Here is a 27957-nt window from a genome sequence, read left to right on the forward strand (position 1 = left end):
AGCTGCGACATGACATCCTAGGACATGCAACTGCACCATGCAGCACCATTATATTTGAGTGTGCCATGGCAATATTTATATCTTGTTAAGTGTGCCGCAAGTTGTAAAAGGATGAAAAGCTCTGTGCTACAGTGTCGTCACCTTGTTGTTATAAAAACGCCCCCAAAAACGCAGAAAGAAGTGCATTGGTGGAGGGGCTACTGGAGGGGCCCCAGTTGGCTACCCCTCCCCAGTATGCCTGTGCTGTAGGCAGTGGCGGTGATCTCTTCGGGAAGATGGCACTGCACATAGAGAGCAAAGCCTCTGGCACTGTGCCAGAGTCTTTGTTCTCTAATGGCCAGTGTCTGCTTCTCAAATACATACCTCCCAACATTGTAAACTCAGGGAGCCGAAAAGGAGCGTGACCTATGGGAAAACGGCGTGGCTTCACGGGAGGGCTCGCAATCGTGAGCCACGTCCCACTTTCGTCACTGAGGGGGCATGTCCAGCGCTCTGTTAGCTGTTGGCATGCCCTCTCTACCTTTGTCTCCACTGAATAGACGCTGTGCGCATGTGCACATTGTCTATTCTCTGCTGCTCTGCTGAGCAGAGCAGCAATGACAGGAGGCTCCCAACTGCCCCTCCACACACCGTGGGTCTCTGCGGTCCACAGGTGGGACAGTCCCAAAAAAACGTGACTATCCCGTGAAAATCGGGACAGTTGGGAGGTATGCAAATATCACTGGAATGATAGCACTGGGCGGGGAGGAGGGACCTGCCACCTAAGATTGTTCTACTGTGAGGCGTATTGTGTGACCACACCCACCCTTATGAGACCACACCCCTTGTTGTTTTGCAACTACGGGGTGCCTAATCCCTTGCACTGGTTCTGGCACTGCTTAATGAGGAAAAGGGGGGGGGGGATAGATGAGTTCCACCACCACTCCGAGACCACTTTAAGCACTGCCAGGTACAATGTATAAATACAGACATTTTACTGCACTTGAACAAGGGGATCTTTTAGCCTGAAACTTTCGCTTCTTCTGTTACTGTTTGCCTGCTTTAATAAAAAATAAATAAAAAAAACCTCTATTGAGCATGTTTTGGTGCAACAATTCACTGGCATGTAGACTTACTTTTGCGACAGAAGAACCTGCCATTGCTGTGAGCTTGTGTAACAGATTGTAACCAGTGCAGCCAAGAACAGGTGAAGGGGGCATGGTGAAATGGCAGGAGGAATGGCAGCGCCTCCTAAACACCCCCTCTCCGGAAGTATAGCTTTTTCTGCGCTGGGGGTCACTCGGGGCAGCATTGAACATTTGTCCTCAATGGTGGCCAGACCGTTTTTGGGGTGGCTGCGTGATGTCACACACAGCCGTTTCGATAAAGAAAATGGTGGCAGTGCGGCTGCATATGCAGGGGCCTCTGGTATTCCCTGTTCAGCGATGCGATTGCCAAAAGATTGCAATCACAATGCTGGGTGGGACTTGGGGAGTTATTTAAGTTGGGTTGCGGATTCTACTAAAAAGCAGAATCTGCAACCCTTTCTTTCGCATGCTGAATGTCTTGCCCAGTGGTTCATAAACTTTTTTGAATCATGACTCCCTAGAGTATCATAATTTGTTTTACGGCACCCCTTGACCAAATTTTCTTATTGAGACATTCAGAAAAAAAAAATATAACATGAAGTCAATTGTGTTTATAATATGTCATCCATAGGCTCAGTTATGCGGTGAGGGACTGGTTTTGCCAATTAAATTAAGTGTAAATTATTTGAATCGGTCTTGGAACACCAAACAACGGCACCACTGCAAGGCCCCCTAACCCCCCCCCCCCCTTTTTCCAGAGGCACTCCATGGCGTCACAGCCCCCATATTGGAAACTACTGCCATAAAATATATATATTTTTTTTAACTACATGCAGTACACCTTAGATCTCAGTTCCTATAAGGTTGTAAATCCTTGTATAAAGTAAGCTGCACATATGTGGGAATAGTCCTCGGCTCCCTGCCAGCATTCTGGTGGCCGGGGTGGTGACTACATCCTATTTAAATGACTATGTGTGAGTTTTAGCATTATTATCCTATTTGTATGTAAAAGCTGTTGAAAGGTGGAAGCGCTACTGCGCAGATTCCATACTGTTCCTCCTGGGAGGTTTTGCTCCCTGTACCAAGATGGCTGCTGACCGAAATACTGCACATAAGTGCGGTGCCATCTTGACAATGGGGGTGATTCCGAGTTGATCGTAGCTGTGCTAAGTTTAGCACAGCTACAATCGTTAACTCAGACATGCGGGGGGACACCCAGCACAGGGCTAATCCGCCCCGCATGTCAGTGCCGGCCCCCCCGCACAAATACAAAAGCATCGCACAGAGGCATTGCCTTTGTATTTAAGGAGTAACTCCCGGCCAGCGCAGCTCCTGCGGCTGGCTGGGAGTTACTCGTCGCTCCTGCTGGCCGCAGCGGTCCGGCCACGCCTGCGATGGCTGGACCGCTCCCCCTAAACGGCGGCTAAACGCCACCGTTCAGCCGCCTAGCGACTGCCTATGTCTCATGCGCAGTTCCGACCCGATCGCACGGCTGCGAAGAAGTGCAGCGTGCGATCGGGTCGGAATGACCCCCAATGTCTTAGAGCATCACAGTGGGAGACAGTAGTTTTTCACTTAACTCCTCAGAGACCTGAGATTATCAGAGATCCACAACACTTCCAGTGATCCTGCACTGCTACCTGTTGCATACACTCAATAGCTGGGGAGCTGAATGACACCCCTCTCGCCTCAAGCTCCGCTCAGTGAGAACTAGTGTGTAACAGTGATTATGTGGGATTCATATAAATATTTCATGCAATTCACAATATGGGCTTACCATCTTCGGAGTGTTGGAGAATTATTATAACTTTTTATTTTTTGGTCAGATGATTTTTTTTTTTTATTATTATTTCAAAATGTAACTGGACCCTCTTTTGTTATTTTCCCCTCACCTCACTTTAAAATTGTTATAAAGGAGAAAATTATCTAAAAGCAATTATAGATTAAGAACATTTTCTTACTGCGTAAGCTGCAGAACTAAGGGGGTCGTTCTGAGTTGATCGCTCGCTAGCAGTTTTTAGCAGCCGTGCAAACGCTATGCCGCCGCCCGCTGGGAGTGTATTTTAGCTTAGCAGAAGTGCGAACGGTTGTATCACAGAGCGCCTGCAAATTTTTTTTGTGGAGTTTCAGAGTAGCTCAAAACCTACTCAGCGCTTGCGATTACTTCAGACTATTCAGTTCCGGATTTGACGTCACACACCCGCCCAGCGTTAGCCTAGCCACGCCTGCGTTTTCCCTGGCACGCCTGCATTTTTCCGAACACTCCCTGAAAACGGTCAGTTGCCACCCAGAAACGCCCACTTCATGTCAATTACTCTGCGGCAACCAGTGCAACTAAAATGCATCGCTAGACCTTGTGCAAAACTGCATTGTTTGTTGTGCCCGTACGTCGCGCATGCGCATTGCGCCGCATGCGCAAAATTGCCTTTTTTTAGCCTTATCGCTGCGCTGCGAACAAATGCAGCTAGCGATCAACTCGGAATGACCCCCTAAGTGTCCTGTTAGTTGCTTTTCATTTTACCCTTGTATGCCTTACTGCCATGTTTTGCTAATCACACTATGTAACCTATGTAGTGCACCCAACATGGCTGCCTCGCCTGGTACTCTCGTGTAAAATAAACAATGCATGGTTCAGAACTCTCCTAATATATTTGTCTCCCCAAATATGTGTCATTACTTCACCCTTTGAGAGGATTTATTAATAAAAATAAAGACAACGTCAAGCAAAATATATTTAAAAAAATGTCTATTTTTATTTTAAGTAAAATTTAGCCTGTTTTTTTTAATTCTTCTTCTTTGTCTTCTTATGATTATTATTATTATTATTATTATTATTTACTCTGCATTATAAAATAGGGAATTTCGGACTAAGGCCCTCATTCCGAGTTGTTCGCTTTCTAGCTGCTTTTAGCAGCATTGCACACGCTAGGCCGCCGCCCTCTGGGAGTGTATCTTAGTTTAGCAGAATTGCGAACGAAAGATTAGCAGAACTGCTACTAAATAATTCCTTGCAGTTTCTGAGTAGCTCCAAACCTACTCCTAGATAGCGATCACCTCAGTCCGTTTAGTTCCTGCTTTGACATTTACAAACACGCCCTGCGTTCGGCCAGCCACTCCCCCGTTTCTCCAGCCACTCCTGCGTTTTTACCTGGCACGCCAGCGTTTTTTAGCACACTCCCTGAAAACGGCCAGTCGCTCGAGCTTGTGCAAATCTCCAAAGTTTTGTGTTAAATTAATGAACGCATGCGCGCTGCGTACCATGCGCATGCGCATTTTCCACCTAATCGCTCCGTTGCGAAAAACGGCAACGAGCGAACAACTCGGAATGACCACCTAAGATTGGTCCAGTAATCTTAAAAACTTGTCCTAAAAGAGGAACAAGATGGCGGGAGCCTCATGACTCATGAAGAGTCATCCTTCAGCACTCAGGAGAGGAAAAACCCCCTTGTTGAGGAAACCTCTGGGGACCCATGGCGGAAGGACTGCCCGTCCCTCTAGGCATTAAGAGACTATGCAGAGTTTGCCCAGACCACCTACCCACTAACCTTGCCTAACTCAATCATCCCTTTTGTCACCTCAAATCTTCTATTTTGACCTATTACCCGGTCAGAGAAAAATGCATCTACACGTCAATGGAGAGAGAGTAAAAAGAGAGAGCAAGAGATGAATGGGAGTGAGGGGGGTGGGAGGGGGACAGTCATAACCACCATTGCATTCATTTCTGACAATAACAGGGATTACAACTATACAAATGTAACCATTCTCGTCATGGCTACATCATACCGCAATTGCGCCTTGTTAGGCACGACCGCACCGCGTTTGTCTGGATGTTTAAGACGTGTGTGTGACCCATTCGCATGGATGGGAGCGGAAAATGCATGTCGGAATGGATCCGACCTCAATTGAATATAACCGTAAATGTCACTTTTTTTTTTTTTTTTTTGGTCTCGATGGTCCATAAACCTTCCCTAGATGTATAATTCTCAAAAAAAATGTCTATGTACAGACACAACCCTTACAGTTTTATTATATGTATAGATTTTTATTGTAGGGTTTCCCTATTTATCTTTGGCTATGTAAGACTTTGTATGAACCCAATTTCCACTATTATGTTGTTTGTTACTGTTACAGTGTATCAGTGATAATCTCAATTAAGTACAAAACGATGAAAAAATCGGCGTAAATCTGTGAAAATCACAAATATATTCTGATTGGTATGATTCCGCATATGCTACAGCAGTGTTTTTCAAGCACTGTTCCGTGGCACACTAGTGTACCCTGAGCAGTCTTCAGGTGTGCCGTTATAGAAGTAGAGCCAGGCTCCCCAGTGTGCTGCCGCTACTGAGGCCCTGGAGTGATCAATACTGGTGGGTTTAGCGGCTGCCGAGCCAGTTCTAATTTTGGGCCTGCGCAGTGTTGGGTTCTTCTGGTCTTCTCAGTTGTGGCTCAGGCGTTACCTATGGAGAAACTGCGACATTACATCCTAGGACACGCAACTGCACCATGCAGCACCATTATTTCTCTGACGTCCTAGTGGATGCTGGGAACTCCGTAAGGACCATGGGGAATAGCGGCTCCGCAGGAGACTGGGCACAAAAGTAAAAGCTTTCTGACTAGCTGGTGTGCACTGGCTCCTCCCCCTATGACCCTCCTCCAAGCCTCAGTTAGATTTTTGTGCCCGGCCGAGAAGGGTGCATGCTAGGTAGCTCTCCAGAGCTGCTTAGAGTAAAAGTTTTAAATAGTTTTTTTTATTTTCAGTGAGACCTGCTGGCAACAGGCTCACTGCATCGTGGGACTAAGGGGAGAAGAAGCGAACTCACCTGAATGCAGAGTGGATTGGGCTTCTTGGCTACTGGACATTAGCTCCAGAGGGACGATCACAGGTTCAGCCTGGATGGGTCCCGGAGCCGCGCCGCCGGCCCCCTTACAGAGCCAGAAGAGCGAAGAGGTCCGGAAAAATCGGCGGCAGAAGACGTTCCTGTCTTCAATAAGGTAGCGCACAGCACTGCAGCTGTGCGCCATTGCTCTCAGCACACTTCACACTCCGGTCACTGAGGGTGCAGGGCGCTGGGGGGGAGCGCCCTGAGACGCAATAAAACATGTTTTAAACCTTATATGGCTAAAGAAATGCATCACATATAGCTCCTGGGCTATATGGATGCATTTAACCCCTGCCAGTTTTCCTAAAAAAAGCGGGAGAAAAGGCCGCTGTGAAGGGGGCGGAGCCTATCTCCTCAGCACACAAGCGCCATTTTCCCTCACAGCTCCGCTGGAAGGACGGCTCCCTGACTCTCCCCTGCAGTCCTGCTACAGAATCAGGGTAAAACAAGAGAGGGGGGGCACTAATTGGCAGAAAATACATATACAGCAGCTATAGAAGGGAGAAACACTTATATAAGGTTATCCCTGCATATATATAGCGCTCTGGTGTGTGCTGGCAAACTCTCCCTCTGTCTCCCCAAAGGGCTCGTGGGGTCCTGTCCTCTATCAGAGCATTCCCTGTGTGTGTGCTGTGTGTCGGTACGATTGTGTCGACATGTATGAGGAGGAAAATGATGTGGAGGCGGAGCAATTGCCTGTAATAGTGATGTCACCCCCTAGGGAGTCGACACCTGACTGGATGGTAGTATGGAAGGAATTACGTGACAGTGTCAGCACTTTGCAAAAAACTGTTGACGACATGAGACAGCCGGCAAATCAGTTAGTGCCTGTCCAGGCGTCTCAAACACCGTCAGGGGCTCTAAAGCGCCCGTTACCTCAGATGGTCGACACAGACCCAGACACGGATACTGACTCCAGTGTCGACGGTGACGAGACAAACGTAATGTCCAGTAGGGCCACACGTTACATGATCACGGCAATGAGGGAGGCTTTGAACATTTCTGATACTACAAGTACCACAAAAAGGGGTATGTGGGGTGTGAAAAAACTACCCATAGTTTTTCCTGAATCAGATGAATTAAATGAGGTGTGTGACAAAGCGTGGGTTTCCCCCGATAAAAAACTGCTGATTTCTAATAAATTATTGGCATTATACCCTTTCCCGCCAGAGGTTAGGGCGCGTTGGGAAACACCCCCTAGGGTAGATAAGACACTTACACGCTTATCAAAACAAGTGGCGTTACCGTCTCCTGATACGGCCGCCCTCAAGGAACCAGCTGATAGAAAGCTGGAAAATATCCTAAAAGGTATATACACACATACTGGTGTTATACTACGACCAGCAATCGCCTCAGCCTGGATGTGCAGCGCTGGAGTGGCTTGGTCGGATTCCCTGACTGAAAATATTGATACCCTGGATAGGGACAGTATATTATTGACTATAGAGCATTTAAAGGATGCATTACTATATATGCGAGATGCACAGAGGGATATTTGCACCCTGGCATCAAGAGTAAGTGCGTTGTCCATTTCTGCCAGAAGAAGTTTATGGACACGACAGTGGTCAGGTGATGCGGATTCCAAACGGCATATGGAAGTTTTGCCGTATAAAGGGGAGGAGTTATTTGGGGTCGGTCTGTCAGACCTGGTGGCCACGGCGACGGCTGGGAAATCCACCTTTTTACCCCAGGTCACCTCTCAGCAGAAAAAGACACCGTCTTTTCAAACTCAGTCCTTTCGTCCCCATAAGGGCAAGCGGGCAAAAGGCCACTCATTTCTGCCCCGGGGCAGAGGAAGGGGAAAAAGACTGCAGCAGGCAGCCTCTTCCCAGGATCAGAAGCCCTCCCCCGCTTCTGCCAAGTCTTCAGCATGACGCTGGGGCTTTACAAGCGGACTCAGGCACGGTGGGGGCCCGTCTCAAAAATTTCAACGCGCAGTGGGCTCACTCGCAAGTGGACCCCTGGATCCTGCAGGTAGTATCACAGGGGTACAAATTGGAATTCGAGACGTCTCCCCCTCGCCGGTTCCTGAAGTCTGCTCTACCAACGTCTCCCTCCGACAGGGAGGCAGTATTGGAAGCTATTCACAAGCTGTATTCCCAGCAGGTGATAATCAAGGTACCCCTCCTACAACAGGGAAAGGGGTATTATTCCACGCTGTTTGTGGTACCGAAGCCGGACGGCTCGGTGAGACCGATTTTAAATCTGAAATCATTGAACACTTACATAAAAAGGTTCAAATTCAAGATGGAATCACTCAGAGCAGTGATAGCGAACCTGGAAGAAGGGGACTATATGGTGTCTCTGGACATCAAAGATGCTTATCTCCATGTCCCAATCTACCCTTCTCACCAAGGGTACCTCAGGTTTGTGGTACAGAACTGTCATTATCAGTTTCAGACGCTGCCGTTTGGATTGTCCACGGCACCACGGGTCTTTACCAAGGTAATGGCCGAAATGATGATTCTTCTTCGAAGAAAAGGCGTCTTAATTATCCCTTACTTGGACGATCTCCTGATAAGGGCAAGATCCAGGGAACAGTTAGAGGTCGGAGTAGCACTATCTCAGGTGGTGCTACGTCAGCACGGGTGGATTCTAAATATTCCAAAATCGCAGCTGATTCCAACAACACGTCTACTGTTCCTAGGGATGATTCTGGACACAGTCCAGAAAAAGGTGTTTCTCCCGGAGGAGAAGGCCAGGGAGTTATCCGAGCTAGTCAGGAACCTCCTGAAACCAGGACAAGTGTCAGTGCATCAATGCACAAGGGTCCTGGGAAAGATGGTGGCTTCTTACGAAGCGATTCCATTCGGAAGATTCCATGCAAGGACTTTTCAGTGGGATCTGCTGGACAAATGGTCCGGATCGCATCTTCAGATGCATCAGCGGATAACCCTATCTCCAAGGACAAGGGTGTCTCTCCTGTGGTGGTTGCAGAGTGCTCATCTTCTAGAGGGCCACAGATTCGGCATTCAGGACTGGATTCTGGTGACCACGGATGCCAGCCTGAGAGGCTGGGGAGCAGTCACACAGGGAAGAAATTTCCAGGGCTTGTGGTCAAGCATGGAAACGTCTCTTCACATAAATATCCTGGAACTAAGGGCAATTTACAATGCCCTAAGCCAAGCAAGGCCTCTGCTTCAGGGTCAGTCGGTATTGATCCAATCGGACAACATCACGGCAGTCGCCCACGTAAACAGACAGGGCGGCACAAGAAGCAGGAGGGCAATGGCAGAAGCTGCAAGGATTCTTCGCTGGGCGGAAAATCATGTGATAGCACTGTCAGCAGTGTTCATTCCGGGAGTGGACAACTGGGAAGCAGACTTCCTCAGCAGACACGACCTCCACCCGGGAGAGTGGGGACTTCATCCAGAAGTCTACCACATGATTGTAAACCGTTGGGAAAAACCAAAGGTGGACATGATGGCGTCCCGCCTCAACAAAAAACTAGACAGGTATTGCGCCAGGTCAAGGGACCCTCAGGCAATAGCTGTGGACGCTCTGGTAACACCGTCGGTGTACCAGTCAGTGTATGTGTTCCCTCCTCTGCCTCTCATACCCAAGGTATTGAGAATTATAAGACGGAGAGGAGTAAGAACTATACTCGTGGCTCCGGATTGGCCAAGAAGGACTTGGTACCCGGAACTTCAAGAGATGCTCACAGAGGACCCGTGGCCTCTACCTCTAAGGAAGGACCTGCTCCAGCAGGGACCTTGTCTGTTCCAAGACTTACCGCGGCTGCGTTTGACGGCATGGAGGTTGAACGCCGGATCCTGAAGGAAAAAGGCATTCCAGATGAAGTCATCCCTACCCTGGTCAAGGCCAGGAAGGATGTAACCGCAAAACATTATCACCGCATTTGGCGAAAATATGTTGCGTGGTGTGAGGCCAAGAAGGCCCCTACAGAGGAATTTCAACTGGGTCGTTTCCTGCATTTCCTGCAAACAGGACTATCTATGGGCCTTAAATTAGGGTCCATTAAGGTTCAAATTTCGGCCCTGTCGATCTTCTTCCAAAAAGAACTGGCTTCAGTGCCTGAAGTTCAGACGTTTGTCAAAGGGGTACTGCATATACAGCCTCCTTTTGTGCCTCCAGTGGCACCTTGGGATCTCAATGTAGTGTTGAGTCTCCTAAAATCACATTGGTTTGAACCACTCACCACTGTGGAATTGAAATATCTCACATGGAAAGTGGTCATGCTGTTAGCCCTGGCTTCAGCCAGGCGTGTCTCAGAATTGGCGGCTTTGTCATATAAAAGCCCTTACCTAATTTTTCATTCAGACAGGGCAGAACTGAGGACTCGCCCTCAATTTCTCCCTAAGGTGGTTTCAGCGTTTCACATGAACCAGCCTATTGTGGTGCCTGCGGCTACTAGGGACTTGGAGGACTCCAAGTTGCTGGACGTAGTCAGGGCCCTGAAAATATATGTTTCCAGGACGGCTGGAGTCAGAAAATCTGACTCGCTGTTTATCCTGTATGCACCCAACAAGCTGGGTGCTCCTGCTTCTAAGCAGACGATTGCTCGTTGGATTTGTAGTACAATTCAGCTTGCACATTCTGTGGCAGGCCTGCCACAGCCAAAATCTGTAAAAGCCCATTCCACAAGGAAAGTGGGCTCATCTTGGGCGGCTGCCCGAGGGGTCTCGGCTTTACAACTTTGCCGAGCAGCTACTTGGTCAGGGGCAAACACGTTTGCTAAATTCTACAAATTTGATACCCTGGCTGAGGAGGACCTGGAGTTCTCTCATTCGGTGCTGCAGAGTCATCCGCACTCTCCCGCCCGTTTGGGAGCTTTGGTATAATCCCCATGGTCCTTACGGAGTTCCCAGCATCCACTAGGACGTCAGAGAAAATAAGAATTTACTTACCGATAATTCTATTTCTCATAGTCCGTAGTGGATGCTGGGCGCCCATCCCAAGTGCGGATTGTCTGCAATACTTGTATATAGTTATTGTTACAAAAATCGGGTTGTTTATTGTTGTGAGCCATCTTTTCAGAGGCTCCTACGTTTATCATACTGTTAACTGGGTTCAGATCACAAGTTGTACGGTGTGATTGGTGTGGCTGGTATGAGTCTTACCCGGGATTCAAGATCCTTCCTTATTATGTACGCTCGTCCGGGCACAGTATCCTAACTGAGGCTTGGAGGAGGGTCATAGGGGGAGGAGCCAGTGCACACCAGCTAGTCAGAAAGCTTTTACTTTTGTGCCCAGTCTCCTGCGGAGCCGCTATTCCCCATGGTCCTTACGGAGTTCCCAGCATCCACTACGGACTATGAGAAATAGAATTATCGGTAAGTAAATTCTTATTATTTGAGTAAAAAAATATGGTGTGCCTTGGCGATATTTAGATCTTGTTCAGTGTGCTGAGAATCTCTTGTCTAAGACATTGCATAAGCAAGTATAATGATGAGAGATTGATTTAGTTGTAGGTGATAGCAGTGACAGCAGTGATTCTAAAAAATTAAACCGTTTTTGATCAGACAGTTGCTGAATAGTCTGAGCCACATATTGCTGAGCCCAGTGGTTGGAATGTTATGGGCGTCCTAAGGGTTTTATCAACTAAACAGCCAGTGGAGACTATACTCTGTGTCAGCCACATTAGTAAAGGTCACTGCTAAGTTTTTTCTTTTCCCTTATTCTCCAGAGGCACACCACAGGCCTGGGGAACTATAGAAGCATAATACCACCTTTCTGTGGTCTACTTTGTCTTGGAGATACTCGTATGTAGAGCACCCTCCATGTGATTATGATTATAATTAATATTAAATACTGTACATCTAACATTCATTATGCTATTTTAACAGATTTTACTTAAAACTTCTTGTGACACATCCAGCCTGGTCTAGTGCCACAATAATGTCCCCCAGCAAACCTGTTTTTAATGACTTGTGTCATTGGTACATAAGAACTTTTTTTTAGAGATCATACTTTATTTATTGCACTCTTACAAATTATTATTTTTCCCAGTTTAACGTTGCAGTGAAGTGCTTGAAGACTGATGTCCTTACACAGCCTGATGCCCTGGATGATTTTATCAGAGAGGTCAATGCGATGCACTCACTCGACCATGTCAATCTCATCAGGCTATATGGAGTGGTCCTTACACATCCCATGAAGATGGTATGAAAGCCTAGACTTGTCACTAGTGGATCTGTACCCCAAAGTGTGTTATATGCTTTCATATTGCGCTTACTGTATGTGACTGTGTTGTATATTTATTATACTGATTTTGAAAACACACAAACATTTCTCATAATAGTGTTCCCAAACTCGGGCCTGAAGGCAAGAGTACAGGTTTTAAGAATATCCAGGTTTGAGTACAGATGGTTAAATAAAAATGACTGAGGTACTAATTAAGTCGCCTGTGCTCAACTAAGAATATGCTTGAAACCTGGTCTGCTAGTTTGTCTTGAGGACCGAACTTTGGAAAAACTGTCTTATAATTATATAAGTGTAAACCAAACAAACTTTTCACCTTTAAATTGAATATTGTAGGAGGTTCTGAATATTTTGTTGTGGAATTATTTCACCCTCAAAGTCCATCTTGTAATGATGTTACTTTGGTATGTTGTCACAAATAGTTATTGCCTGCAATAGTTTCGAACATGCTATAAGCCAACCTCAAAATTGTGTTCAGTTAAACACCAGGAGGCATAGTAGCTAAACTTATAAAGTGCTTAGTGATGCTTCACCCATCTGGCTGAATTATGCAATGCATAGACATGATTATTGACTACGGTATATAAGCACACTCTGAATTGGCACTTTTTCCATACAGAATGTATTAGCTATACTTTGTTCTCATTTGATGCTGAACAGGCTTTGAATTTTAACGAGTTCTTTATTGGTCCATCCATGGATCTTTTCAGCTCCTCATAACCTACAATATGCTCCTTATAATGCCGTCAATTTCTATGTTTCTATGTTTCTATCACAGTACAGGACAACACACTACAGCCAGATAGATATACAACTTCTCATCATTGCAAGCCTTCTGTTTTTTATTCTCTAGAAAATGAAACCATAGATCATTGTATAGTAGATTTATGTAAATCCACCCCTATATTTATCTTTTAGTTTTTTTCTACTCTTTACCTAATTTGAAGACATACGCTTAATACTATGTACTAACACTACACAAGAAGTCATGGCACCTGGAAACAGCACATGGCCAGATACACCCAGCTTAACACCCCTGTTAGCACAAAAGCACGTGTTCCATCCAGAGCCTCAATGCTCTAACAGTGAGGGTGTACCTAGGGGTTTAGAAGAGCTATGCTTCCCCCAACCACCTCCCATTCCAACCATTGTATAAAGCAAAGGAGGGAGTTTAGTTACTCTGATATCACTAAATAAGTTCCCCCAAACCCCCTCATCCACCCTTGTAATTCAGCTCCCCCTCCTAATCATTACCACCAACCCTATTCCTCATCCCCCAAGCCGTGTTATTCATCACCCCCTTCACTATCCATCACTACAATTCAATACTGTTTTTTATAACTCTCATCTCTGGTATTCATCACTATTCTTTATTGTCACTGTTAACTCATCATTACCACTCATCCGTTATTCATTGCTTCCTCCATCAGCCAGCCTCACCACTGTTATTCATTTCCTCACCCCACCCTGTTATTAATTACTCTCCTTCATTAACCCTTCCTGCCCACAATATTCCTCTTCCTCTCCCACCAATGATAGCCTGGGATCGCAGTGCTGTGGTGACCCTGTCACCATGACCCCTGCCTATCAGAGACTGTGAGCTGCATAATCATCATGTGATCAGATACAGGGAATCCTTTAGCTGCCACTTTTACTGTGAAAGGTAAGAGAAATGGGGGGCTCTGCATGCTTCCTGCTCTTAAATTGTTATACACCCCCTTCTCTTCCTACCAATGAGCAAGATAGGGTTGTGATATTAAGATACTAGTTACCAGCCCGTCGAAATGACGAAACAACATAAGAGCAATGTCAGCGCTGGTGGCTGTGCGCCCCCCGAACAGAGCAACTCTTGAATTGCTCCGGCACGTGCCATCTAGTGGCCGCTGGCGCACAAATCCATTGAATTCCCCCCCATTGAGATGAGGAAAAACATTAGCCTTTTATTATATAGGATGCAGAGAAAACACTGTGTTATATCAGCTTTGGCTAGGAAATAACACTTCTTACTTGCCATCATAGTAGAATTTGATTTTATACAAATATAAGAATGAGTATTAAATGCAATTTATTAATACCTGTTTTCCAGGTTACAGAACTTGCTCCATTGGGCTCTCTCCTGGACCGATTGCGTAAGAATCTGGGTTACTTCCTCATCTCCACATTATGTCACTATGCCATACAGATTGCTAATGGAATGGCCTACCTGGAATCCAAACGTTTCATTCATCGGGACCTTGCAGCCAGGAACATCTTGCTTTCGTCAAGTGACTTGGTGAAAATTGGTGACTTTGGCCTCATGAGGGCGCTGCCCAAAAATGATGATCACTATGTCATGCAGGAACATCGCAAGGTGCCCTTTGCTTGGTGAGTGCTTCATTAAAAAAGAGAGAAAGGCCCCAAATTCTATAGAAGGCATTTAACTAAAATATTGATTTATGCATAAATACATTGTTACTCATAAAAGCAATTAGGTTGTAGCTATCATTTTTCTAGTGCACTTGAGAATACAAAAGCTAATGTGTCCATTGAGTTATAGTACATCTGCACATATGACACCAAAATAAGATGGTGTTCTATTCTAAGAAAATAGGAACATTAAACTAGTGGGAGTGTTTATAAGACTTTATCATATGGATTTTACTGTATGTACATCTCTGTGTTTCCTAGCAGGCCCGTTGGCTTGGATTGCATTTATTTATCACAAATTAGCTTGATAAATTTATGATACCTAGTTGAGAATGAGCAATGCAGTACCTTGGCACTCCAGGGGAATTCATTTCGGAGCGAGGTTTAGTGAGGTAAAAAACATTGCATATCTCATGGCCAATTTTGTATCACCGCGGGTATGCGTACTTCCGATACCCGCAGATTCCAATGAAAATAACAGTTGCAGAGTTTTCAGAGCTGAAAACCCTGCTGCGCTAGTAAAAAAAAAAAAAAAAAAAAAAATAGAATAATTCATCTGTCTGCGGGTCTCTGCAAATCCCGGTGGTCTTCCCTCCATCTTTACACTGGGGAGGTGGCTGCTGGGAGACCCATTGCTCTTGGGAGATGTAGTTCTCCCACCCTCTGGGGGTTAAACTACATGGGGGAGTCAAATGCATACACACTTACACACATTACCAACACTCACAGACACTCTCAATACACTCACATACTCAGAGGACCAGATCCCGACACTGGAGAAGCACCACTTCAGAATTTTATTATTTATTTATTATTTATTAACAGTTTCTTATATAGTGCAGCAAATTCCGTTGCGCTTTACAATTGGACACAATGACACAACAAAACTGGGTAATAACAAACAGTCAGCGGTAGGAAGGCCCTGCTCACAAGCTTACAATCTATAGGGAAAAAGGCATTGATACACAAGGAAAGGCATTATCTATTACATATTTGTCCACCGGATTGCAAAGGTTCTAGGTGGGTTGCATGATATCACATAACAGCAATGATGAACCCTGGTCAGAAAGAAGGGAAAGTGAAGAAAGAGAAAATATGTGGAGGATATGTGCGGACTGCACAGTGGGGATATAATCGGATAGGAAAGCTTATGAAGGTTGAGTGAGCGGTTCTGGAATGTGATATGCTAGCCTGAAGAGGTGAGTTTTCAGGGAACGTTTGAAGGTTTGGAGACTAGGGGGTAGTCTTATTGTGCGTGTTAGGGCATTCCACAGAGTGGGTGCAGCCCGAAGAAAGTCCTGCAATCGTGCATGGGAGCAAGTAATGAGTGTTGATGAGAGACGTAGATATTGTGAAGATCGGAGAGGTCGGGTTGGGAGATATTTTGAGATGAACGAAGAGATGTACATTGGTGTAGTAAGGTTAATGGCCTTATGTGTGAGTAAAAGTATTTTATATTGAATACGGTAGAATACAGGTAACCAATGGAGGGACTGACAAAGTGGATCTGCAGACGATGAACGTCTAGCAAGGAAGATTAGCCTCGCAGTTGCATTCAGAATGGATTGTAGTGGTGAGAGTCTCTTTTTGGTACGACCAGTAAGAAGACTATTGCAATAATCAATGCGGGAGATAATGAGAGCATGTATTAGAGTTTTTGCAGTGTCTTGTGTAAGGTATGGTTGTATTTTGGATATGTTTTTTAGATGCATGTAACATGATCTTGAGACAGATTGAATGTGAGTAGCAAAGGACAGTTCTGAGTCAAGTATGACACCTAGGCAGCGAGCTTGTGGGGTAGTATTGATTGTTGAGTTCTCGACAGTGATATAGATATCAGGTTGGTAACTACTATTGGCCGGTGAAAATATAAGTAGCTCTGTTTTGGAAATATTAAGTTTGAGGTGGTGAGATGACATCCAAGATGAAACAGCAGAAAGGCATTCAGTGACCCTGACCAATACAGATGGTGACAAATCTGGGGAGGATAGGTAGATTTGAGTATCATCTGCGCAGATAAAATACCAAAGTGAGAACTTGTCGCGCTACCGTAACCACAATCACATTCAGAAAAGGGTGGCCTAATATTCACAGGAACCAAGATAAAATTCAGTTCTCCTTCACTTACACAAATTAAAACTGGATTCTAAAACAACAAAAGAGATAAACACAATAGTGTAATAAAGAATGATAAAAATCCAAATCGTGCTTTTATTGGTTCCACTCACATAGCTGAGATTGATCTGTGCATATTATCCTCATAAGAGGTATATCCAGGAATCACCAGCAGGGTAATAGCTGAGATTAATCTTTACATATCATCCTCATGAGAGGAATATCCAGGAATCACCAGCAGGGTACTGAAAACTTAAAAGAACGAATATAGTGCAATACAGCCTTAAAAGGAACAGAATTTAATAAAAACTCACAATTAAAAAAACATAAAAGGCATATATCACCAAACAGATGGTGTGTCAATTGGTATCCCGCTGTAACGATTTCTAGAGTTCTCTGTGTGTGCGTGCTTGGAAAGATGTCAGCTGAAGCCAGGTGAAAATTAAGTAAAGTTTATTGTGGAAAAAGTGGTGGTAAAAATAAATATAAACTGGATGCTTGATTACATGGAACAAAACACGATAAATGGAATATTTCAGGTTAAACATAGATGCAAAATAAACATGAAGAAATCCGGGTTTAAATCAAGCAGGGGAAAAATAACATACCCAAAAATGAAGTGATCAGGCAGGAATGGAAACAAACTGCAAATAATAGTCCAGAAATGTAGATGTTGAACCGGCAGGGTAAGAAGTCCAGAAGCAAGGCACATGCGTTTTAGCAAACTGCAGGGAAGTCTCCAAGAAGCAAATAAGGCAGAATCTGGACAGGGTTACTGGAGAGAGCCCAGTCTCACTCCATACGGAACCGCAATGATCTGCAACTAGGTGCCTGTGAGCTGGAGTTAAATAGCAGCAGGGTGTTGGGCTCCAGGTGCACACAATCAGGTAATTACCCTGCAGAGGCAGTGTGCAACTGCCATTCAGACCTGAGGCAACAAGTGAGACCCCTAGAGGCAGGAATGAGGTAATGCAAGGCAAAACAAACACAAATATTCCTAACATTATCCCCCCCTTTAAACAGGCGGATTCCAGACGCCTCAAAGTTCATCTTCTCTTCTTTTTTCCTCCTTTCTTTTTGGGTTGCCTAGACTTACTAGAAGGTGTCACAAAGACACTACTTGGCAATACAGGTCCATCAATAACAAGTCTAGGATCATACAGAAGCTCACTCTCAGAGTCGGAGCCACAACCCAGCGGTAGAACTGACTTCTTATTTTCCTGGATGGAATCAAGAACGGAAGGTAAATTTGAAGATGCTAAACTTGCCGAGCAATCTGCGTGAACACCTAGAGATACCTGCCCACATCTGAAAAACTGAGGGTGCTCCCCAGACTGCAAAGGCAGGTTCTCAGACGGGCACACCTTTATAGACTCATCTAGGAGAGTGAGGACAGTTGATGGACAGAATCTTTCGGTCACAGCCTTGAGGAAACCGGGCAAATCTTGTAACACTGGATCTCCCTTATCTATAAGACCATTTACCCACTTCAAGGCCCTCCCTCTGAATCTCATACATACGTTAGCAATGATATCAATAGGGGACAAGTCATCAAAACTCAGATAATATCTGAAGAGAGCTAAAAAGTGAGAGATATTTCCATAAAAGTAAGGCAGATCCTCGGGCAAATCTTGGATCTCGGGCATGGCAGGCACCTCTATCTGGTGTTTGACAGGCGGAACCCCCTCCTGGGGCTGGACAGGCGGAACCCCCTCCTGGGGCTGGGCAGGCAGAACCCCCTCCTGGGGCTGGGCAGGCAGAACCCCCTCCTGGGGCTGGACAGGCAGAACCCCCTCCTGGGGCTGGACAGGCAGAACCCCCTCCTGGGGCTGGACAGGCCTTGGCCGGACCTCTGGCAAGGTGGACACCTCTCGGACCTCTGGCAAAGCGTGGACCTCTGGCAAGGCGGGCACCTCTCGGACCTCTGGCAAGGCGGGCACCTCTCGGACCTCTGGCAAGGCGGGCACCTCTCGGACCTCTGGCGAAGCGGGCACCTCTCGGACCTCTGGCGAAGCGGGCACCTCTCGGACCTCTGGCGAAGCGGGCACCTCTCGGACCTCTGGCGAAGCGGGCACCTCTCGGACCTCTGGCGAAGCGGGCACCTCTCGGACCTCTGGCGAAGCGGGCACCTCTCGGACCTCTGGCGAAGCGGGCACCTCTCGGACCTCTGGCGAAGCGGGCACCTCTCGGACCTCTGGCGAAGCGGGCACCTCTCGGACCTCATGCCGTGAGGCAAGGGCAACGGGGACCTCATGCCGTGAGGCAAGGGCAACAGGGACCTCATGCCGTGAGGCAAGGGCAGCAGGGACCTCATGCCGTGAGGCAAGGGCAGCAGGGACCTCATGCCGTGAGGCAAGGGCAGCAGGGACCTCATGCCGTGAGGCAAGGGCAGCAGGGACCTCATGCCGTGAGGCAAGGGCAGCAGGGACCTCATGCCGTGAGGCAAGGGCAGCAGGGACCTCATGCCGTGAGGCAAGGGCAGCAGGGACCTCATGCCCGAAGGCAAGGGCAGCAGGGACCTCATGCCCGAAGGCAAGGGCAGCAGGGACCTCATGCCCGAAGGCAAGGGCAGCAGGGACCTCATGCCCGAAGGCAAGGGCAGCAGGGACCTCATGCCCGAAGGCAAGGGCAGCAGGGACCTCATGCCCGAAGGCAAGGGCAGCAGGGACCGACACCCCTCCTGGGGTCGCAGGGCCGGACACCCCTCCTGGGGTCGCAGGGCCGGACACCCCTCCTGGGGTCGCAGGGCCGGACACCCCTCCTGGGGTCGCAGGGCCGGACACCCCTCCTGGGGTCGCAGGGCCGGACACCCCTCCTGGGGTCGCAGGGCCGGACACCCCTCCTGGGGTCGCTTGGCCGGACACCCCTCCTGGGGTCGCTTGGCCGGACACCCCTCCTGGGGTCGCTTGGCCGGACACCCCTCCTTTCGAAATTTGAGCACCACAGTGGCATAACTGAGCAGAATTTGGCACTATGGCAGAATGAGGAAAGCTCTTTTTATGTTTGCGAGCAGGACATAACTGAATAAAATGTCCCGACCTGCCGCAATAAAAACAGAGCTTCTTATCCCTTCTATGTCTCCTTTCTTCCTCAGAGAGACTGGGTCGTGGAAAACTCCAAAACTTGCCTTTGCTTACGCTAGAAAAACAGCAGCCAGAACTGAGAGCACCAGACTGATCTTTTCCCCTTTTTTCCTGCGTCTCCTTAAAGGGAGCAGGTAATCTTACTGAATCTTCAGGCAGAGCAGACAGTATCTCTGAAGATAGGATTTGAATACCCTCCAGTTTCTCTCTGAAATCCACCAGCAATGCAGAACTCAAAAACGGCAAAAACTTGAGAGGCAGGGAACCTTTCTGAAGTGAAGCCATTGTATGAGATTCAGCTGAATCAAAACAAAACTCCTGCACACGTTTATTTTGGCAGATCATTCTGTAACGATTTCTAGAGTTCTCTGTGTGTGCGTGCTTGGAAAGATGTCAGCTGAAGCCAGGTGAAAATTAAGTAAAGTTTATTGTGGAAAAAGTGGTGGTAAAAATAAATATAAACTGGATGCTTGATTACATGGAACAAAACACGATAAATGGAATATTTCAGGTTAAACATAGATGCAAAATAAACATGAAGAAATCCGGGTTTAAATCAAGCAGGGGAAAAATAACATACCCAAAAATGAAGTGATCAGGCAGGAATGGAAACAAACTGCAAATAATAGTCCAGAAATGTAGATGTTGAACCGGCAGGGTAAGAAGTCCAGAAGCAAGGCACATGCGTTTTAGCAAACTGCAGGGAAGTCTCCAAGAAGCAAATAAGGCAGAATCTGGACAGGGTTACTGGAGAGAGCCCAGTCTCACTCCATACGGAACCGCAATGATCTGCAACTAGGTGCCTGTGAGCTGGAGTTAAATAGCAGCAGGGTGTTGGGCTCCAGGTGCACACAATCAGGTAATTACCCTGCAGAGGCAGTGTGCAACTGCCATTCAGACCTGAGGCAACAAGTAAGACCCCTAGAGGCAGGAATGAGGTAATGCAAGGCAAAACAAACACAAATATTCCTAACACCCGCCACTGTATCGACCCGAAATCCCTCTGCATCCAAAAGGAAATCCCAACTGTCAAAGACGTTTGGTGTGGAGCCGATTGTCAGATATTATAAGCGCTGGAATCCCAAATGGAAATTTGCTTAAACGCGTTTTCGGTCCTAAGACCTTCTTCAGAAGCCAAGGGCCAGAGAGTCAGACAACTCCCTTATATACCCTCATAATCAGCTTGACACAAAACACCCTTCTCAGATTAAAAACACCTGTACACTTTTAAATAAGATGTTTCCCAAACAGGAAGTGCTTGACCGGAAATGACGCTTTTGCGTTCCACGGGTCCTCCGCTCCTTCCTGTTTGCGTTCCACCATACATACATTCATACGTCTGAACTTATTCTAATACATATCATCAAAAAAAGATAATATAAATGCTCCCTGAATTAACCTCCTAATTATCTAGTGCAAAACCGCTTCTTATTAAAAAGAGACACATAAAATTTGGACAAGTCCGTTCCCAAACAGGAAGTGCCTCATCGGAAGTGACGTTCTTGCGTTCCACGAGTCCTCCATGACTTCCTGTTTGCGTTCCACTGTGTTTAAATGCAATTAAACCAGGATCCTGTATTTCCAAACAGTTCTTCAACCATTCTTATGAAATCAGGGATATTGATGATCACTTAAAAGCCGATCCAAGTTCTCACACGATGAGGGACCAAAATTGGTCCAATAATTGTATAGAAAAAATATAGATATAAAAAAAAAATGTATAAGACACTTATACATAAATTTAATAAACAGAAACATTAACCAGACAAGAATAGAAGGGATACATATTTAGGACTGTAGGAACCATTTTAACTCGAAATCACTGTTCAGTCCTTGAGATGACAGGGTCCCCAATTGGTAGATCCAGCGCATCTCAGACTTGGCCAGCCTATTCTCAATATCTTTGCTGCGCCAAGTCGGACCCACAAGCTGGATTCCCCAAAAGGACTTAATCCCATTTGTACTACAACCATGAACAGATTTAAAATGAGCAGATAGACAATGCGTCTCAAGTCCCTTCTTAATATTATATAGGTGTTCTGACATCCTAATTTTTAGGCATCTAGTCGTTTTTCCTATATATAGTAGACCACAGCTGCATTCTATGGCATATATCACATTTTGAAAATACCTTCAATTTGTGTATGTTGTGAGTTGAAATCTGATATAAAGGACCACTGTTTATCTTCATTCTCAACTTTATTCTTAATATTATAGATCATCTCCTTCCTATCAAATGTATTGACCTTCTGATATGCTTCTTTTAACCATTCGGTTTCATATCCCTTCTCTAAAAAACGATCAGTCATCTCTGCTGATTGACTCTCATAGACTTCTACTTCAGTGCAGTTACGTTTAACCCTCATGTATTGACTATAGGGAATGCTATGTAGCCAATTATCATGATGTTGACTCCCCTTTTCAATGAAATTATTAAAATCAGTGGTCTTTCGATATCATTTCGTTTGTAACTCATTGTTCTTTACATAAATGCACAAATCTAAAAATGCAATTTCTACTGAGCTCACAGTAACTGTGAGGTTAATGTTGAACCTATTCACATTTAGTGAATTTAGAAAGAGCTGAAGCTCCTCCATACTCCAATCCCATATAAATAACAAATCATCGATATATCTGCGCCAGAGCACCAGGCCCGCCCCCAGAACGCCATCACGCCACACTACTTGATCTTCCCAGTAGGCCATGAAATGGTTGGCGTAACTGGGGGCGAACCTGGTGTCCATCGCAGTCCCAATACATTGCAGATAATATGTGCTGTTAAACACAAAATAATTGTTGTTCAGAATAAATCTGATACGTTCAATTATGAAGCTTTTAAGATCACTGGAATAGTCTGACTGTTCCAAAAAATAATTAACTGCTTCTATTCCCCTTTCTTCCTGAATTATAGTATATAGGCTTGTGACATCGGCACTTACTAGGATGAAATTTTCATTCCACTCTATACTATCCAGCAACTTCAACACATCACCCGTATCTTTAAGATAGGATTTTGTTCGCTTCACCAAAGGCTGTAAATAGTGGTCCACTACAGATGAAAGGTTAGATGTAACACTATTGCTACCTGATATGATGGGTCTACCAGGAGGGTGAACAGGGTCCTTGTGGACTTTCGGGAGGGTGTAAATGGTCGGCACTGATGGGTATTTTATATTAATATACTCATGTTGGGATTTGGTAATTACATTTTTCGATAAGGCATCATCTGTTAATGCTAACAATGATTTCACAATCCGAGCACTTGGATCACTCTTCAGTTTTCCATATGTGCCTCCATCATTCAATTGCCGATAGATTTCTGCCATATAGTCCTCCCTGTCCACAAGGACCACTGCTCCACCCTTATCTGCAGGTTTGATAATTACCTGTTCATCTTCCCTCAGACTTTTCAACGCCTGCCATTCCTTTCTTGTTAGGTTACATTTTTTAGTTTTACTCCTCAGTACTTTCTCAACGTCATCCATTACCAATTTATTAAAGCAATCCAAAAAGCTTCCTCTCATATGAGTTGGATAAAAGGATGACTTGGGCTTAAACTGAGGCCCTGAGGGAACTCTAGTATCTTCAACTACAGTTGCATCCTTATTTGCAAAAAACTTTTTCACAGTGAGTTTTCTGATATATTTTTGCATATCTATATAAAAATCAAAGGAATCAACTTGACTAGTGGGGGCAAACTTTAGCCCTCTCCTAAGAACCCTTTCCTCATCTGTAGTTAACACCCTTTTGCTTAAATTAAATATTTTTACATTTGTACTTATAATTTTAGAAGTCTTATTAATATCCTCAGCCAATTTTTCTATAACTGCATCCTTCTGTTTCTGTTTAGCAGTCTCTCCTCTTTTACCTCTCCTATTTTTTCTTTTTTTAGTTTTTACTGATATCTCATTCTCCCTCATTGTTTCCACCCTAAAAAAGGAGACCTACCATTTCCATCCTGATCAGTCAACCTATCATTGTCATATTCATTTGATTCAGGAGGAAATCCATCACTTAAATAATTTCTTCTCCAGGAGAAATCTCTTCTTCTATTCTGTTTATCATTCCTCCAATTCTGACGCTGTCTATTATATGGTCCATGTGTCCTATAGTCTGTATTATACAGACTATAGGACACAGGGACCTAATAGAAATGAACCTAGGTCCAATGAGGGACGATACACAAATTATAGACGATTCAATGGGGAGAGACAAGGATCACGGAATTACATACCATATAATAGACAGCGTCAGAATTGGAGGAATGATAGTCAGAATAGAAGAAGAGATTTCTCCAGGAGAAGAAATTATTTAAGTAATGGATTTCCTCCTGAATCAAATGAATATGACAATGATAGGTTGACTGATCAGGATGGAAATGGTAGGTCTCCCTTTTTAGGGTGGAAACAACGAGGGAGAATGAGATATCAGTAAAAACTAAAAAAAGAAAATATAGGAGAGGTAAAAGAGGAGGGACTGCTAAACAGAAACAGAAGGATGCAGTTATAGAAAAATTGGCTGAGGATATTAATAAGACTTTTAAAATTATAAGTACAAATGTAAAAATATTTAATTTAAGCAAAAGGGTGTTAACTACAGATGAGGAAAGGGTTCTTAGGAGAGGGCTAAAGTTTGCCCCCACTAGTCAAGTTGATTCCTTTGATTTTTATATAGATATGCAAAAATATATTAGAAAACTCACTGTGAAAAAGTTTTGCAAATAAGGATGCAACTGTAGTTGAAGATACTAGAGTTCCCTCAGGGCCTCAGTTTAAACCCAAGTCATCCCTTTATCCAACTCATATGAGAGGAAGCTTTTTGGATTGCTTTAATAAATTGGTAATGGATGACGTGGAGAAAGGACTGAGGAGTAAAACTAAAAAATGTAACCTAACAAGAAAGGAATGGCAGGCGTTGAAAAGTCTGAGGGAAGATGAACAGGTAATTATCAAACCTGCAGATAAGGGTGGAGCAGTGGTCCTTGTGGACAGGGAGGACTATATGGCAGAAATCTATCGGCAATTGAATGATGGAGGCACATATGGAAAACTGAAGAGTGATCAAAGTGCTCGGATTGTGAAATCATTGTTAGCATTAACAGATGATGCCTTATCGAAAAATGTAATTACCAAATCCCAACATGAGTATATTAATATAAAATACCCATCAGTGCCAACCATTTACACCCTCCCGAAAGTCCACAAGGACCCTGTTCACCCTCCTGGTAGACCCATCATATCAGGTAGCAATAGTGTTACTTCTAACCTTTCATCTGTAGTGGACCACTATTTACAGCCTTTGGTGAAGCGAACAAAATCCTATCTTAAAGATACGGGTGATGTGTTGAAGTTGCTGGATAGTATAGACTGGAATGAAAATGTCATCCTAGTAAGTGCCGATGTCACAAGCCTGTATACTATAATTCAGGAAGAAAGGGGAATAGAAGCAGTAAATTATTTTTTGGAACAGTCAGACTATTCCAGTGATCTTAAAAGCTTCATAATTGAAAGTATCAGATTTATTCTGAACAACAATTATTTTGTGTTTAACGGCACATATTATCTGCAATGTATTGGGACTGCGATGTGCACCAGGTTCGCCCCCAGTTACGCCAACCTTTTCATGGCCTACTGGAAGATCAAGTAGTGTGGCGTGATGGCGTTCTGGGGGCGGGCCTGGTGCTCTGGCGCAGATATATCGATGATTTGTTATTTATATGGGATAGGAGTATGGAGGAGCTTCAGCTCTTTCTAAATTCACTAAATGTGAATAGGTTCAACATTAACCTCACAGTTACTGTGAGCTCAGTAGAAATTGCATTTTTAGATTTGTGCATTTATGTAAAGAACAATAAGTTACAAACGAAATGATATCGAAAGACCACTGATTCTAATAATTTCATTGAAAAGGGGAGTCAACATCATGATAATTGGCTAAATAGCATTCCCTATAGTCAATACATGAGGGTTAAACGTAACTGCACTGAAGTAGAAGTCTATGAGAGTCAATCAGCAGAGATGACTGATCGTTTTTTAGAGAAGGGATATGAAACCGAATGGTTAAAAGAAGCATATCAGAAGGTCAATACATTTGATAGGAAGGAGATGATCTATAATATTAAGAATAAAGTTGAGAATGAAGATAATCAGTGGTCCTTTATATCAGATTTCAACTTACAACATAAACAAATTGAAGGTATTTTCAGAAAACACTGGAAAGTGCTCAAAAAAGATACTGTTATTGGGAATCTTTTGCCTGACAGACCTCGCTTTATACATCGGAAGTCAAGATCCCTAAAAGATAGACTGGTGCACAGCTCAATAGAAGCACCTATACAAAGCAGTGTTAGAACTCAGGGCTTCCATAGGTGCGCTATGTGCAACATGTGCAGGGCAACAAAGAGCAACAGTAAGATGAAAGAGTTTACAGTAAAAGGAAATAAATATGGAATCAAAGAATTTATAACGTGCAATTCGAAAAATGTGATATATGCCATAGAATGCAGCTGTGGTCTACTATATATAGGAAAAACGACTAGATGCCTAAAAATTAGGATGTCAGAACACCTATATAATATTAAGAAGGGACTTGAGACGCATTGTCTATCTGCTCATTTTAAATCTGTTCATGGTTGTAGTACAAATGGGATTAAGTACTTTTGGGGAATCCAGCTTGTGGGTCCGACTTGGCGCAGCAAAGATATTGAGATCAGGCTGGCCAAGTCTGAGATGCGCTGGATCTACAAATTGGGGACCTTGTCACCTCAAGGACTGAACGGTGATTTCGAGTTAAAATGGTTCCTACAGTCCTAAATATGTATCCCTTCTATTCTTGTCTGGTTAATGTTTCTGTTTATTAAATGTATGTATAAGTGTCTTATACATTTTTTTTTTATATCTATATTTTTTCTATACAATTATTGGATCGATTTTGGTCCCTCATCGTGTGAGAACTTGGATCGGCTTTTAAGTGATCATCAATATCCCTGATTTCATAAGAATGGTTGAAGAACTGTTTGGAAATACAGGATCCTGGTTTAATTGCATTTAAACACAGTGGAACGCAAACAGGAAGTCATGGAGGACTCGTGGAACGCAAGAACGTCACTTCCGATGAGGCACTTCCTGTTTGGGAACGGACTTGTCCAAATTTTATGTGTCTCTTTTTAATAAGACGCGGTTTTGCACTAGATAATTAGGAGGTTAATTCAGGGAGCATTGATATTATCTTTTTTTGATGTTATGTATTAGAATAAGTTCAGACATATGAATGTATGTATGGTGGAACGCAAACAGGAAGGAGCGGAGGACCCGTGGAACGCAAAAGCGTTATTTCCGGTCACGCACTTCCTGTTTGGGAAACATCTTATTTAAAAGTGTACAGGTGTTTTTAATCTGAGAAGGGTGTTTTGTGTCAAGCTGATTATGAGGGTATATAAGGGAGTTGTCTCACTCTCTGGCCCTATGCTTCTGAGGAAGGTCTTAGAACCGAAAACGCGTTTAAGCAAATTTCCATTTGGGATTCCTGCGCTTATAATATCTGACAATCGGCTCCACACCAAACGTCTTTGACAGTTGGGATTTCCTTTTGGATGCAGAGGGATTTCGGGTCGATACAGTGGCGGGATACCAATTGACACACCATCTGTTTGGTGATATATGCCTTTTATGTTTTTTGAATTGTGAGTGCATTTTTTATTAAATTCTGTTCCTTTTAAGGCTGTATTGCACTATATTCGTTCTTTTAAGTTTTCAGTACCCTGCTGGTGATTCCTGGATATTCCTCTCATGAGGATGATATGTAAAGATTAATCTCAGCTATTACCCTGCTGGTGATTCCTGGATATACCTCATATGAGGATAATATGCACAGATCAATCTCAGCTATGTGAGTGGAACCAATAAAAGCACGATTTGGATTTTTATCATTATTTATTACATTATTGTGTTTATCTCTTTTGTTGTTTTAGAATCCAGTTTTAATTTGTGTAAGTGAAGGAGAACTGAATTTTATCTTGGTTCCTGTGAATATTAGACCACCCTTTTCTGAATGTGATTGTGGTTACGGTAGCGCCACGAGTTCTCACTTTGGTATTTTAGATCAGATAGTAGGATAGGAACCAAGAAAGGACTGTGTTTTTAAAACCTAGGGATTGTAGTGTTTGTATGAGAAGAAAATGGTCAACAGTGTCAAAAGCAGCAGAGAGAGCTAGAAGAATAAGAAGTGAGTAATGGCCGTTGGACT

General features: G+C 44.4%; 1 protein-coding gene across 10 annotated transcripts in view; it reads left to right on the plus strand.

Moving 5' to 3' along the window:
- The window catches only part of TNK2 (tyrosine kinase non receptor 2), a 544303-nt gene that overhangs the window by 445529 nt on the left and 70817 nt on the right, over positions 1-27957 (plus strand). For all 10 annotated transcript variants that reach the window (XM_063916519.1, XM_063916517.1, XM_063916516.1 and 7 more), the window contains 2 exons: positions 11918-12070; positions 14196-14473. In XM_063916519.1, coding sequence (XP_063772589.1) covers positions 11918-12070; positions 14196-14473 — 431 coding nt within the window. The remainder of the gene's footprint in view (positions 1-11917; positions 12071-14195; positions 14474-27957) is intronic.

Source organism: Pseudophryne corroboree, chromosome 4, assembly GCF_028390025.1.
Source record: "Pseudophryne corroboree isolate aPseCor3 chromosome 4, aPseCor3.hap2, whole genome shotgun sequence".
NCBI classification, from domain to species: Eukaryota; Metazoa; Chordata; class Amphibia; order Anura; family Myobatrachidae; genus Pseudophryne; species Pseudophryne corroboree.